Here is a 16,171-nt window from a genome sequence, read left to right as displayed (position 1 = left end):
TGGAGGGCCTGCACAAGACACACCCGGGGATCGTGTGGATGAAGGCCCTCGCAAGAAGCTATGTGTGGTGGCCTGGACGAGGAGATCAAAACATGGGTAAAGCAGTGCCAGTCATGCCAGCTAACATGACCAGATCCCCCACAGCACACTGGTGCACAGGTGGGAGCCCACACGCAAACCCTGGGCGCGGCTACACTTAGATTTTGCCAGCCCCTTTCACGGCCAAATTTTCTTTATACTAGTAGACTCCTACACAATATGGCTGGAGGTAATACCCGTTGCCTCAACCTCCACTTGAGCTGCTGTCCGGGCCCTATGTTGAGTTTTTAGCACCCATGGCCTGCCTGACACGACAGTAACAGACAATGGGATGGCTTTCTCGTCCAGGGAGTTCCAGGAGTTTTTGGGGCCGCTACCTAATCCGTCATATATGATCTGCTCCTTTCCAGGCTTGCTGCTTTCTTATTTGGCCACCAGGTAACCCTGAGCACGGCCACCGGCTACAGCCCAGCGGAACTCCTTATGGGGTGGCACCTCACAACCTGTCTAGACCAGCTGCAGAGATCGGGCCCCGGAACAGTGACCCTTCCCAGGGGACCAAGAAGTACCCAGAGGGTTCTTCCTTGGCGATCCGGTGTACACCCAGAACTTTGCGAGTGGCCCCGCCTGGGTCCCAGCGCAGGTGATCCTAGTCACAAGCCCCTGTTCCTACGAGGTGTCGACAGAAGGAGGCCAGTTGCTCTGCCAACACATCAACCAGCTGAGGCGCAGAGTGCTGCCGGTGGAGCCAGAGGGGGACAGCAATGAGGAAGAGCCAGAGGGGCAACAGACTGGGGGGTCGATGACCCCATGCTCGGGTGCAGGGATGTGCGGGGAAGGAATGCAGCTCCCCCTGCATTGCCGAGCACTCCAGCCTCCCCCGCATCGCAGAGCACGCCAGCTTCCCTGAAACTGCAGAGTGCGGCCCCTGCAACACCGCCCACCATCACAGAGCCCCAGCGCTCACAAAGGGAGTGCCACCGACCGGGATTCCTGAAGGACTATGAGTGCTTCGGAACCGGGGCGGGGTGTGTGTGTTATGTACTGAGGTGGGCGGCAACATGAAATGACTGCACTGAATTTACAGCTCCGCAGCAGTTTCGCGGGCATCCGGGAAACTGCGGGTCTGCCTAACAACTCAGATGATTTGAACTCTGTACAACAACCAATGAGCGGTCAGGGCACGAAGCTTGACCGCCGTGATTTGGTATGGACTGGGGGGGGGGCGTTATTGGGGATGTATATATAAGCAGGGTCTCAGCCCCGCCATGTTGCCTTTGTGTAGTATGTAGTCACTAATAAAGTAGTCTGTGAGATCTACCAATGCATCGGACCCAGTATATTACACTTTTTATGTATGCAATGAGGGTTACCAATTTAGATAGGAAAATTCCTGGCTATTTAGAGGCAGAGTCTGGAGAGGAGAGGGAGCTCAGCAGAGATGTGATGCCATAAAGCAGGGGTCCTCAAACTTTTTAAATAGGGGGCCAGTTCACTGTCCCTCAGACTGTTGGAGGGCCGGACTGCCGTTACTGTACAAGGCCGCGGGCCGTCAGTTCTCCATCTTCTGCATCTCTCTCCCTTCCCCACACCACACACCCCGGCCTGGGAACTCACCTCACCTCGGTATCGCCTCACACTCTGTCTCCGCCACCTCAGCCCAGTGCTGGAAGTGTGCGTTGCTAACGCGAGTTTAGGTCGAACGTCACTTCCGGTCTGATTTTGCCATAACCCGGTGGACCACATAAACGTCCTCAGTGGGCCGCATCTGGCCCGCGGGCCGTAGTTTGAGGACCCCTGCCATAAAGCCAACATTGCAAAGCAGCCATTTCCTCCAGGCAAACTGATCTCTGTAGTCTGGAGATCCGTTGTAATTCCAGGAGATCGCCAAGCCCCACCTGGAGGCTGGCAGCTTTATTATCAACAGAAAGGTTAGTTCATGCTTTGAAAGAGAGGCTTTTATATTCCTCTCTACTGATAGCTTCAGGAATGACTTCAAACAGAGAGGTTTACCAAAACTGCTGGTTTGAACTGACAGTCTTGCTACAAACATTATGGGTCTCCCTGTCTAGATCAATTATTGCAAGTGTGTTCTGTCACAGGGTCTCCACTCTCCAGTCACCAGGTGGGGCCTTGCAATCTTCCAGAATTACACCCCATCTCAGACTACAGAGTTCAGTTATCTGGAGAAAATGGCTATTTGGAGAGTAGATTCTATGGCATCACACCCCTGCGGAGGTCCTACCCCACCCCAAACTCTGCCATCCCCCAGGCTCCATTCCCTCCCCCAAATCTTCAGGAACTTCTCTATCCCATGTTGGGACCCTACTTTTTTTTTTATGGAACTCAAATTACATCTTAGCATGCTTAAATGTATGTTAGTTTTACATACCTCTTTGTTGAAGTTTACACTTATGTATTTTGTTTGTGGATCTCTTTGGATTAGTGGCTGCTCTAAGTTGAACTGACAGTCTCTATCAACCCGGCGGATCCATTCTTCATAAATCTGTTCACGATAACCTTTCAGCAAACGGATCATCTCCTCATATTTGGCATATATTAACTTGGCTTCGGAACTGACCACTACACTGGAGAGAGGAAAACAAAGCCATGCTATTGAACACAACATGGAATTTAACATTTTAAAGAAACTTTTAAAGTTATATCTTTTGCTCACATTAGCCTTTAATATTGTTCCAGGTCATGTAATCCCAGCAGCTAGATATTCTGTAATGCAAACAACAGAGGAACTGATACTTACGGATGATCAATTGCTTGCAAGTCTTTCATTCGAATCTGTAATCTTTCCTGCAGTTCCAAAGCCCACTTCAGTTGCCCAGCAACTGGTGGCATGTTTTTGCTAATGGGAGGCACACCATCTCTGTTTTTAGTGGCTATCTGAATATCGTACAAAATTTTTGCGTTGTCCAATTCAACGTTGAACATCTCCAGCAGTGATGAATAGTGGGCAGCTACATCTGCCTTTATCAATGGCCGTTCCAACAAGGAAGCAAACATGTGTATTTGCTAGAAGACAAAATGCACAGTCAATAGCTTTTATATAGGATGATTCCAAGCATTCAAAACGCACTAGAAAAACTGCTCTAAATTATGCCAAATGCCCAAAAACCCACATGCCACATTTTAAATATGCAGAAAAACCTCTATACTTAGAGCTGAAGCTAAAACCATTCTTCCAGGAGATATGTAGGATAAGCTTTCCCAATTATAATTTTAAGTGGGGATATAATTCTGTATTTGGAACTGGCTGCTCACAATCTGAGTTTGATCCTGGTGGAAGCTGGGCTCAGGTAGCCGGCTCAAGGTTGACTCAGCCTTCCATCCTTTCAAGGTCGGCAAAATGAGTACCCAGCTTGCTGGGGGGAAAGTGTAGATGACTGGGGAAGGCAATGGCAAACCACCCTGTAAAAAGTCTGCCATGAAAATGTCAAAGTGTGACGTCACCCCAGAGTTGGAAACAACTGGTGCTTACACAGGGGACTAACTACCTTTACCTTTACCAGTTGTAGGTGAGCTGAGTTATGCTGGATTTAACACATAGGCTGTTAATGCACATGTAGGTCTCCATACTATCAGGTGCAGATGATAGCCAGCAAACTGTAATGGTTAAAGCATCAGACCAAGTTTGGGTTCAGTTCCCCATTCAGCCATGAAACTGATACTGCAACCCTAAGCAGAGTTACACCCTTTTAAGTCCACTGAAGTCAATGAGCTTACAAAGCTGTATCTACTTAAGATAGTTACAGGTGGGTAGCTGTGTTGGTCTGAAGCAGAAGAGCAAGATTTGAGTCCAGGAGCACTTTAAAGATCAATGAGATTGCCAGAGTATGAGCTTTTCAGAGTCACAGCTCTCTGAATCTTGCTTATTGAAGACAGAACTGCCAGTGTGGCCTAGGTCCTAGCATGCTCAGTTAGTTTAGCTCATCACACAGGGTTAGTTTAAGGGGGAAATGGAGGACAGAACTACCTAACGTCCTTGAAGGCAGGGTGGCATAATGTGCAAAAATATTCTGGATAGATTTATTTATGGCAGAAAAATTATTCCCCTATTCATGTCCTCATAATTACATAGCTGTATTTCGAAGAAGAAGAAGATGATGAAGAAGAAGATGAAAATGAAGATGATGATGATATTGGATTTATATCCTGCCCTCCACTCCGAAGAGTCTCAGAGCGGCTCACAATCTCCTTTACCTTCCTCCCCACAACAGACACCCTCAGCAGCTGCCCTTTCAAGGACAACCACTGCCAGAGCTATAGCTGACCCAAGGCCATGCTAGCAGGTGCAAGTGGAGGAGTGGGGAATCAAACCTGGTTCTCCCAGATAAGAGTCCACACACTTAACCACTACACCAAACTGGCTCTCTTGCAGCTGCACTATTAAATTCAGAGACAGGCAAGCTTTTAGGAGAGCTAAAGACGGTATGAAAGAGCCACTCATTCCTTTTGTTCCACTGTCTTCTTTGGTCAAAGGGGTTTTTGCAAGTTTTTGAAACACTACAAAAGCACACCACTACTCCTTTTCCCCATGGAATGAATGTGCATGTCACAAGTAATAGTTACTCTCGGAGGGCGTTTTGTAGAAAAATAGGTGGTGGAGCTCATCCAGGGATTCTTATGCAGCTGCACCTACTATTCAGTGGACAAGGTGGGAAGAAGGAGGTGGAACTCTCAGAAAGGTTCAGGAGCTGTGCCCCTGTGAGCTCCCGCTGAATCCAAGGCCTGGTTACTCTATAGAACCATCTTCAACACTTTGTAAAGTTATTGTCCCTAGCTCAGTGGTCTTGGTCCTTAGTATATTTCTCTTGTGGACAATGAGCACCTGAAGAAGATCATGTCTCTCATACAATAATGAACTATTTTGAAATACCAGTCCAACTGTTTAAATAGATTTTTCTTCCAGCAACAAGCTTGTTCCTTCTGCCATTTCTAGTTGAAGTATGGAGGTAAAGTAATCTTCTTTTCCTAACTATATTTGAATGGATCATATATTTGTCACGTCATCATTTTTTCAGATGAAGCATGCATAGTGCCTTGAAACACTTTCCTTCCATTATGGATTTCTCATTTATTATTATCTATGCTTTTTTCCTTTAATCTTTTATGGTTGATTAGTATGAAATAGATTTCAAACACGCAGAACAGCCAATCGCTTTTACTAATGGTAACTCAGAATGGAACACATTGGCAGGAAAGCAGTTTTAAATAAGCATTAGGCATATGTGTTAAATTCTGGTAAATCTTTTTTTTTTAAGTCCTGAGTATGGCTATCAGGAAGTGGTGAGACTTCAGCTCTCACCTTCTTTGCCCCAGAGACCTGGATTTGGATCATTAATAAGATCTGTGATATTTTGTGGAGCTGTGTGCAATGAAATGACTGTTTAATCTGGCAGGATTCCAAGCCTTTCTGTGGAGTCAATAAATATTAAATTCTACTCTGTAATTCTCTGAAACTGGAAATTCTAGGCTGTGGATGCTGGGAAGAAGTTCCTAATCAGAAGGAGGTTTGTTTTCTAATTAAGTAACTATATGGTTTAAATTTGGCATCACAATCACCAGGGAATATCATCTGAACCCTTCATGAGCAAATTGCCTGATATTTTGAGGGACAAAGTACAGATGATTCATCAGCTGCAAACTTCTTTTCTCAAGCAGCTGGCATTTAATGACTCAGAGGTTGCCATGAAGACTAGCGGCTGAATGTGCGTGTGTGGCATGTTCCACATGGGTTATTTGACCTGGGTTCAATGCTTCGGGAAACAGATCTTTCCCCCACAGCTTTGTGCTGCATCTGTGTACCTACTTCTTCCTTCCCTTTTTCCTGCTTTGCAGAAAAGTGTGGAGAAAGATTTAAACTTGTCAGTTCCAGGTTGGCAAATTCCTGGGGTGGACTCTGAGTAGAGCAGCATTTGAGGAGGGGAGGGAATTCTTGAGGGTATAATGCCGTAGACTCCATCCTCCAAAGCAGCCATTTTCTCCAAGGGAACTGACCTCTATAATCTGTTGAAATTCCAGGAGATCTCCAGGCCCTACCTGGAGGTCAGCAACCACAGGTCAAAAAGACTGTGGGTAGGGTAGTTTGGACATTCCTGTACACATTGCAGTCACTTTCCCTGACCCTGTCTTGGTGCAGCAATTTCCTCCTCCTGCCAACTTTTTTTTTTTTTAATCAGCAGCTGAATACGCTTATAAACTATAACAGTATGTATGCCTAGCTAGGTTGCCTGAATTCCAAGCTTTCGCTTTTTTTAAAAGGCAAATCTTTACCCTCTGTTGTTGCAGAGATATAAAGGCAAAGGCATACCACTGCAGTTAAGGGAGCTGGAGACTTTTTTTGAAAAACAGAAGCCGGAAATTCAGAGGACCCAATGTTATGCCACTATAACAATATTCAATTGCCAATACGAAACTGAAAAAGGCCCTGGTGGCCTCAGGCAGAGGGAATGGCCATTGCTGAGAGAGTAGGGCAGGGAAACTGCAAGAAACTTTACCTCTGGAAGCTCTGTTACTGCTGTACTGTATTGGTGGTGGTGGCGGTGGCGGCGGCAGCAGCATGGAGGAATCACAGAAGCCTCCCTACATGTGGAAACCACCTGTGTTTGGTTGTATGTGCATGTGAGGGTTGTTTAACCCTTTCCCTTCTTGGTTTCTGTTGCTCAAAAATCATCCCCCTCCTCTGCTGCTTCCCCCCCCCCTTTTTCTTTCTTTCTTTAGAAGGCTTATATTCCGCCTTTTCCCATAAATGGGCTCAGGCAGGGCCAGTGCTAGAGGTTCTGCCGCTCGAGGCAGACCCCTGTGCCATGCTCCCCCCCCCCCCAAGCTCCCTTTATAAGTTTTGCTTGTGTGCGGCACAATGACATCACTGGAAGTGAGGGTGGTGTGAGGGGAATGAGAGAGCGATGAGTGGCACACAACAGTGCTGCCGTGCTGGCTCTTTCCCCCTGCACTACGTTCATCGGAGGCTTCCAAGGAAGCCTCCAAAGAGCTTGGTGTTTTAGTGGCGCCTGGCTGGTTTTGAGTTGAAAGTAGCCGAGCGGCACCTTCCCATGAAGGTTCTTCCCACACTCTTCGGAGGCCCCCCTGATGCATGGACTGGCACCACGGAGGCGGCAGGTGGACTCAGGAGCTGCTGGTTGACAAGGGGAGAAGCTGCTTCAGCAGCTAATCACCTTTCTGCTTACGCACTTTCTCATCTGATGGGGGAGGCAAGGCCAGGGCCCTTTCTAATGCCCTTTTTGCATCTCAGTCTGCTCCCATGGGGGTTATAAGATAATACCTGGGGAGAGATCAAGAACTCCTCCTCCTTATTAAAAGGCATAAAGGACAAAGAGCCATAAATAGCCCTTTGGAATAAAAGACTGTGTTGATATTTTAAATGGGAAAATTATGTTTTCATAGCACTGAAAGGTCTGAGGAAGCCTGTATTCATAAACCCATAAACAGTTCACATTTCCTTAGACCTCAGACTTCCCATTTACTACATCAGTAATCTTTGATTTAAGAGGAGGTGTTTACATCCCCTAGTCTGTTTTGCGCATGCTCTCTAAACCTACAGTTTTGATTTCCTTTTACTCTTTTTGCTCACTGGGGTGTGAGCATTGGTGCTGTGGTGCTAGCAAGAGCCTCTTCCTATTTCTCACACATTTTTGCCACATAAGAGTGCTTATCCGGTACCTGCGGAGGTGAGAGGGTTGAGGCTCCACTGGCCTTCCTTTTTTACAATCTAAAGGACTTTTTTTCCTGTTTTGAAGTTATAGCAACCCTTCCCTGGCCTTAGATCAGAAAAAAGAAAAAGGATCTTCCTTTCAGGGATGAAGCTTCTTTACCCGCAGGAGTACAACCTATTGTTTGTTTCACTAAATAATGTCTAGAAATTTGATTTATTTACTTCATATACAGCCCACTCTTCTCAAAGATACTCAAGGTAGATGAAAAACATGGAAACCACACACAGGTATGTGTACCTTAACGGCAGACTCCATGCCAGAGCAGTCAACGAATCCTTGATAGAAAATGGTGGCCAGCCGTCTGTCCAAATCCTGAATTTTGATCTGGAAGTCTGCAAAATCTTCATCAAATTGCTTTGAAGGATGATCAAAAATGAATTAAGTTAGCCACTATATATTTAATTTAATTTTTATGTTAGGCTATTAAAGGCACAATCCTAAGACCCATTTGGAAACTGCTTAGGATGGCAACTAAGACCATGGTGGTATAACATGGAGATTATTTATTTGTTATGTTAGCACACTTCTGACCTCACTGATACTACACCAGTATAAACTCAACACTGGCGCAGCTGCACCAACACAGAAAACAGAAACTGATACTGAAATGAACTAACCTCATCTGCTGGATCTAAAGGATCATATTTACAGTCAGCAAACACCTTGATAAATTCGAAGACCTCTTCATAAATTTGAACCACCTGGCTTCCTAGAATATTGCCTCTTACACCGCCCATTTCAATTTTCTCCAGCTTGAGAAATTCAATTGAAGTTACATACAGTTCCTTAAAAAAGAAAAGGAAGGAAGGAAGAACTTTTTTGTCAATCAGGAATATAATGAGATCTGATCAACAGCAAGCAGTGTGGCTTTTATTAGGGGTTTCAATATAATTACATTCTCCAGATTTTTTTTTATTTTTTTTAAATATTATTCAGTTGGATCCTGTTATTCGTGTGATGCAAAAAGCTCTTCTGTCACGAGATTCTTGTGCCTAAGAAGAATACAATGGCATCAATGGCACAAACAGGCAGGATCCAACCAAATGCTTAGAACTGCCCCCTGCATTTCTCATGAGGCAGTGGCACTGCTGTAATTCTTAATAGCTGGGTCCAGACTGGCAGCTGGGGTGCACAGGAGGTGTCCCAAATCGGGCCAGCTCAAAATGGAGCAGCGGAAGCCCATTCACATGCTCCCCCACAAAGCAACTGTATCCCACATGTGAGATGCTTGGCATGGTCAGATGGCTGTAGCGCACTATCCCCTCAGCTCGGTTTGGATTTCTTCCCCCTCCCCATTCATTTCAGTGGTCATGTGCCTATGCACCTGGAAGCAATGTATTTTTTTTTTTAAGCTGGAAGCGGCTTGGGGTGGCCTGGTGGGTTCACACCACCAATTCGCCTCGCTTGTGCACTCTGGTGTTCAAACACCAGAAAGGTGGACGGCGTGCAAAAATTTGCTACCACTTTGGAAGTGGTAGCTTTTTGAGCCATTGCAGAAACACCTAAGAAGAAGAAGAAGATATTGGATTTATATCCCGCCCTCCACTCCGAAGAGTCTCAGAGCGGCTCACAATCTCCTTTACCTTCCTCCCCCACAACAAACACCCTGTGAGGTGGGTGGGGCTGGAGAGGGCTCTCACAGCAGCTGCCCTTTCAAGGACAACCTCTGCTAGAGCTCTGGCTGACCCAAGGCCATGCTAGCAGGTGCAAGTGGAGGAGTGGGGAATCAAACCTGGTTCTCCCAGATAAGAGTCCACACACTTAACCACTACACCAAACTGGCTCTCCCTAAGGACGGGGTGAGTACGGGAGCGGGATGAGAGGCAGATGTGCACTGGAGTTTTTGATCCGTCTGAGAGCCATCCCTGTGTCAGCTTAAAGTGCTGGTCTGGACCCAGCCAATGTCATCTATTGTGTTTTTATTAGTTTTAGATTTTTAATCCAGTTATTATAAATTACTATGTTGTACACAGCCCTGAGCCCTGCTTTGGCTGTTAGAATGCAATTAAATAAATAAATAAACCACTGTTCATGAAAATCAAGTTTTCTTAATGTAAACTATTACTGTAGCAATTTTGTATTTTAGCTAAACTAAACTTAATTCTTACCTCCACTGTTTTTAGTCTGTGAAAAAATGCATTCATTCTAGTAAAGACAAGGGTAGAAGGGAACTCCCAATATTGGGGTTCCTTGTCCTGAAAATACAAAGAAAAAGAGAGCTGTATTATAGGATGGGCTGCAGGTAAAAGGTTACAGCAGAATCTCTCCGCTATATGCTCCAACCCGTATTTTTTTAAAAGCCAGTATTTGTGAAACGAAAAGTTACCAACTGCAGTGCTGTGAGCAACAGTAGCATGTTAAAAATTCTGGTACTCCTATGAGTTTGTGCAAGGTACCCTATAAAATGCTTGGTGAATTTCCATCTCCATGCTGCTCAATTTGCCCTACTACTGCTTTTGTTGCACCCAAGAAGCAAAGTCTCAGAGTCGAATATGAGTTTGTCTGCACATACAAAATGTAAAAGGGGACTATTTCGCTTGGAAATTGTATGGTTGAGGTAAATGTATTCAAAACAGTATCCTACTTTAAGCAGGATGAATTATATATAATGCTTGCATTAGGAAGCTCTGAGTAATGTTTTCTTTAAGAAAACTGTATAGTAGCAGCAGCGACTTACCTGAAAAAATGTGGGCATCATATCTGTGCAGCACATATCGTAGGTCTTGTAGAGTTTCTCTATCACAGAGATTGCCAACTTGATCCCTCCCAGAACTTCTTCAATCTCACTTTGCAAGCCTTTTAGCACCTCTTCAGGACTCAGAAAGTTACGTGTCTAAATAGAAAAAGAGGCAATGAAAGACAACACAGAATATGTTGAACCAGACTTTGGAATCAGAGCCTTTTAAAATTTAGCACTATAAAGACACTTTATGATGGGTTGTTTCTTTGCTGATAGTCATATCACTTTCATCAGTTAGCAGCTATGGAAGTTTCAATATGCCTGTTACTCTGCTTCTATGTAGTGCTTTTTTTTTAAAGAGGGGGTTAAAAAGTAAAGAAAAATAGTAAGGATTCAAGATGTGTTAATTAGTTGCTTTTTACCTGCTCATACCTGGAACATTTTTTTTTATCACACTAGATCCCTTCTTTCCAAGTTATTGGTAGTGATTCTAGCTTCAACTCTACTTTTGCAGTGAAAGGGCAATGCCATTCAATTTCCACAGACCTGGCAGGCTGGATCAGTGGAAATGGCCATGGAGGTCATAACCTACACTATTGTCTTCCAATCCTAATGAGTAACTTTGGGCATTCTGACCCTCTCACTTCTCCTTCCATTGATAAAACAGAAGTGCTGGCAGGTAACTGCTATGGTGGTTCATGAGCCTGAGGGAGTAATCAACATGCTTTCTATTACTTTCATGGGATCAGGAGGACTGCAAGGAGGGAGAAGGGAAAATGCACTTAGGGTCAAACTAGATATAACATTAAAAGCCACCCTTAGGAGTAGGGATTTTGAGCTGATGCAAGGACAGGCTAAAAACAACAACAACCCTCCCCACCACTTCCCAGAAATCAGCCCCCAGAACTGCTATTGTGTGCATGTATTACCTGTCAGGCTTCCTGTGCCTTCGGTAACAATGTAAGAATGCATCTGGTGATCCAGTCACAGATCTCTCACTGAAAGTGCAATTTGCACTTTAGTGGGACCAGTCACTTAAAATACTTACTGTAGTAAGAGACATGTGTGACAGACTGCCCTTAAACAACAGGTTTCCTAGTGCAGCAATTTCAGAGAGCTGGGAGGTGAAGAGTTCACTGGGATGGAGTGCTTGAGTGACAGGCTACTCCCTCCCTCCTCCATCTTATTGGTCAGTGCCAGCTGAGGAGAACTATATGATTAATTGAGTAATGAGGGCATGGTTTTGTTTTGTTTTAGTCTTTTAGCCAGATGATCTTTGGGAAGTCAGTCAGTTGGCTTCTGAAAGAGTTGGTTGGAGTCAGTGAATCTGACAGTCAGTCAGACAGGTTCATCTTTGGAGTGAAGGGAAATGACTCGTTGCCTTAACTGCTTTCTGTCAGTTCTGAGGGACAATTCAGAATCATAACTGAACATCTAAGAGTCAGCCTCAGCCTCAGCCTCAGCTGAAGTCTGTTTTACACAGACTCCAGAACTGGGATTGAGATTTTGGCAAGGATGATTTTGCAGTACTCTGAAACTCCCATTCAGGCAAAAAGAAAAGGGTTATGTTTTCTGAGAAGAAGAATTCCTGCCCAGTTACACTAGGGTTTTGCTCTGAGGAGATCCTGGGTCTATTGTGAAGAGAATCGGATTTAGACACCTCAGGATATTGAAACAGACTGTGCTTTCCAAATGGGGGAGACATTAGTTATTTCTCTTTGAATGTTATACCATCTCGTGCCATTTAAAAGAAAAAAAACAAGAGGGCTTCTACTTGTCCCATCAAATTCCTGGGCTGGACTAAAAGATAAATTAGATCTTCATGACAAGGTGCGACAGGCAGACTTTTTAAACAATAACTAAATCCACATTATTTGGGACTGCTCAGTCACAGTTAACTAATTTTTGGTGGAAAAACCTGCCTGATAGTGGGGAAGTGCTAGGGGTCCATCATACCTTCCATGGGGATATGTGTGTCTGGGGTCTGCTTCAGATCTATCTTTCTTTTAGATGGAGAATGCTCATGGAAGCAGCAGAAAGGTGGCTGACTGTACCTGTCTATATGGGGGTTCTGTGGTGACGCTCCTTACAGTCAGCAAAACAAGACCTGGAGCTGACTGTGGCTCAGATCATGAGCTACTCATTGCAAAATTCAGGCTTACACTGAAGAAAACTGGGGAAGCCATTAGGCCATTCAGGTTTGATCTTGATCACATCCCTTATGAATATACAGCGGAGGTGAAGAATAGGTTTAAGGAACCAGAGTTGATAGAGTGTCTGAAGAACTATGGATGGAGGTTCATGACACTGTACAGAGGCAGCAATCAACATCATCCCAAAGCAAAAGAAATGCAAGAAAGCAAAGTGGCTGTCTGATAAGGCTTCACAAATAGCTGAGGAAAGAAAGAAAGCGAAAGGCAAAGGTGAAAAGGAAAGATTCACCCAACTGAATGCAGATTTTCAGAGAACAGCAAAGAGAGATAAGGAGATCTTCCTGAAGGAACAATGCAAAGCAATAGAGGAAAATAACAGAATGGGAAGGACAAGAGATCTCTTCAAAAAAATTGAAGAAGTCAAGGGAACTTTTCATGCAAAGATGGCCATGATAAAGGACAAAACAGTAGGGACCAAGCAGAAGAGATCAGGGAGAGGTGGCAAGAATATACAGAAGAATTATACAAGAAGGATCCCAATGTCCTTGACAACCATGACAGTGAAATAGCTGATCTTGAGCCAGACATTCTGGAGTGTGAAGTCAAATGGGCCTTAGAAAGCATTACTAACAACAAAGCGAGCAGAGATGATGGTATCCCAGTTGAGCTATTCAAAGTCCTAAAAGATGATACTGTTAAAGTGATGCACACATTATGTCAACAAATTTGGAAAATGCAACAGTGGCCACAGGATTGGAAAAGGTCAGTTTACATTCCAATCCCAAAGAAGGGTAATGCCAAGGAATGTTCAAACTATTGCACCATTGCACTCATTTCACATGCCAGCAAGGTCATGTTAAAGATCCTACAAGCTAGGCTTCAGCAGTATGTAGATCAGGAACTACCAGAAGTTCAAGGTGGGTTTTGAAGAGGTCGAGGAACTAGAGATCAAATCGCCAACATTCGCTGGATTATGAAGAAAGCACAGGAGTATCAGGGAAACGTCTATTTCTGTTTCATTGACTACGCTAAAGCCTTTGATTGTGTGGATCACAACAAACTGTGGCAAGTCCTTAAAGAGATGGGAGTACCAGACCACCTCACATGTCTCCTGAGAAACCTGTATAAAGGTCAAGAAGCAACTGTCAGAACAGGATATGGAACAACTGATTGGTTTAGGATAGGAAAAGGAGTTCAACAAGGATGTATATTGTCACCCTGCTTATTTAATTTATATGAAGAGTACATCATGCAGAATGCTGGCCTGGATGAAACACAAACCAGAGTTAAGATTGCCAGGGAAAACATCAACAACCTCAGATATGCAGATGATACCACTCTAATAGCAGAAAGTGAGGAGGACCTAAAGAACCTCTTGTTGAGGGTGAAAGGGGGGAGCACAAAAGTAGGCTTGAAACTCAATGTCAAAAAAACTAAGATCATGGCATCCAGCCCCATCACACCTTGGCAAATAGAAGGGGAAGACATGGAAGTAGTGACCGACTTCACATTTCTGGGATCCAAAATCACTGCAAATGGTGACTGTAGCCATGAAATTAAAAGATGTTTGCTCCTTGGGAGGACAGCTATGGCGAACCTGGGCAGTATAATAAAAAGTAGAGACATCACCCTGCCAACTAAAGTCCGTATAGTCAAAGCGATGGTATTCCCAATAGTAATGTATGGCTGTGAGAGCTGGACCATAAGGAAGTCTGAGTGCAGAAGAATAGATGCTTTTGAGATGTGGTGCTGGAGAAGAATCTTGAGAATTCCTTGGACTGCAAGAAGATCAGATCAGTCAGTCCTAAGGAAAATCAACCCAGACTGTTCCCTGGAAGGTCAGATGCTGAAGCTGAAGCTCAAATACTTTGGCCATCAAATGAGAAGGGAGCACTCACTGGAGAAGATCCTGATGCTGGGAAAGACAGAAGGCAAATGAAAAAGGGGACGGCAAAAGATGAGATGGCTGGACAGCATTACTGATGTAACAAACATGAATTTGAGCAGACTTAGGAGGATGGTGGAAGACAGGAGGGCCTGGCATGACTTTGTCCATGGAGTCACAAAGGACTGAACAACAAAAGTGGTGAATGTGGTGTCCCGCTAATTACATAACCCACAGTACACTACCCTTTTGCTCTCTGCCATATGTGATGTTGAAATGCAGTCTATATTTTTAAATGTTTGTTGTCACCCTCTCAATGTCTGTGGTACAAAAAGAGCTGAAAGCATATTTGAGCATCCTGGATACCAAAAACAGAACACATAATATATATATTTTTAAAACCCTCCTCAATTGAGGACTGTGTTTTCATAAAACAGTACCATTTCAATGAAGAGGTTACAGATCTCCTGCAAAATGACAATGATCCGAGATGGAGTATTGTAGTATTCGGAGTTCGCCCAGATCAAGCATATGGTGTACATAACACTGCTGATGAATGGGTGCAGCTGTGTGAATATATAAACATTTCATTGAGTTAGGGTTTCAGGAAAGTCAAATATGCATACATGCTATGGCATTGAACTTGCTGCCCATCAAGCTGTTTATCTTGTTTGCAACTTCCAGAATTAAGTTACTCAGGACAAATTACACGGCAGCTGCAAGTTTTCAGTGGCAATTCCCCTGAGAAGTATTGCAGGGGCCTAATTCTGATAAGGAATGCAGCATGGGGGGAGGAAGGGATTTGTTCCTTCCTTCTCCTGCTGTTTTCCTGAGCCAAAATGGTATGTGGAAGAGAAGGCAGGAGCTACTCCCCCCTCCTTTACTGGGCCCCTCCCCCATTTACTGGACTCCCATGCCACTTCCCAATAGAATTGCCACCGGGAACTCACAGTTGCAGTATGTCTGCTAGTCTGTTTGGCGAGCTTGTATAACTTGGTAACGTGTAGTTTTGCCTTCAAAGTGCTTCCTTTTCCTCAGTCTGAAGAACAAATCCTCTGATAAATATTATCACTAGCCTCATCTATTAGATTACCAGAAGTTAAAAGGAATCTACAGACTCTTACACATGTATGTTTTCTGTTGCTTTCAGCACACATGTCAGTTGTTTGTTTTTTTGTTTCTGTATATTATTTCCTCCCATTAGTGTTTGCTTCACTTTCTGTTCACATTTTCCCACATTTTCTGAGAGCACTGTTATGGCAATTTTTTCTTCTTCCAAGCTGAATATACATTTCAAATTATTTTCCCTATGGTTTTACATTTTTTTTATTTATCAGCAATAAAAGACTAATAAAGAGTTTAAATCTCGATGAACCAATGCCCAGTGCAATGTTGCACCAATCCTAGGCATATTTATTTTAGGATAAGAGAACCACTGAACTCAGGACTTACTTCCAAGTAATGGTGCACAGGATTGGAGTGCTGCACACGTTTTGCTTCCAGCATCTTCCTTATCTCCCCCCTTTCCTTGTATATCTTCTTAACAGAGCCAGAGTCTGCCTTTTAAAAGCTTCAAGGCAGACACTTTAGAAAGCAGGTGGGTTGTGAGTAGGGGTGTGCGTTCAGTACACCTTAGAATTAGTTGGGTATTTATAAAACTGAATCA

General features: G+C 44.1%; 1 protein-coding gene across 1 annotated transcript in view; it reads right to left on the bottom strand.

Annotated features, from left to right (window-relative positions):
- DNAH17 (dynein axonemal heavy chain 17) overlaps positions 1-16,171 on the bottom strand; it is a 206,309-nt gene that overhangs the window by 170,432 nt on the left and 19,706 nt on the right. The window contains exons 8-14 of the mRNA XM_060252097.1: positions 14,946-15,071; positions 10,465-10,620; positions 9,896-9,982; positions 8,405-8,572; positions 8,025-8,141; positions 2,801-3,066; positions 2,432-2,627 (exon numbers count right to left, since the gene is read on the bottom strand). Coding sequence (XP_060108080.1) covers positions 2,432-2,627; positions 2,801-3,066; positions 8,025-8,141; positions 8,405-8,572; positions 9,896-9,982; positions 10,465-10,620; positions 14,946-15,071 — 1,116 coding nt within the window. The remainder of the gene's footprint in view (positions 1-2,431; positions 2,628-2,800; positions 3,067-8,024; positions 8,142-8,404; positions 8,573-9,895; positions 9,983-10,464; positions 10,621-14,945; positions 15,072-16,171) is intronic.

This window comes from Heteronotia binoei, chromosome 13, assembly GCF_032191835.1.
Source record: "Heteronotia binoei isolate CCM8104 ecotype False Entrance Well chromosome 13, APGP_CSIRO_Hbin_v1, whole genome shotgun sequence".
Lineage (NCBI taxonomy): Eukaryota > Metazoa > Chordata > Lepidosauria > Squamata > Gekkonidae > Heteronotia > Heteronotia binoei.
This window is presented reverse-complemented; position numbering and strand designations above follow the sequence as displayed.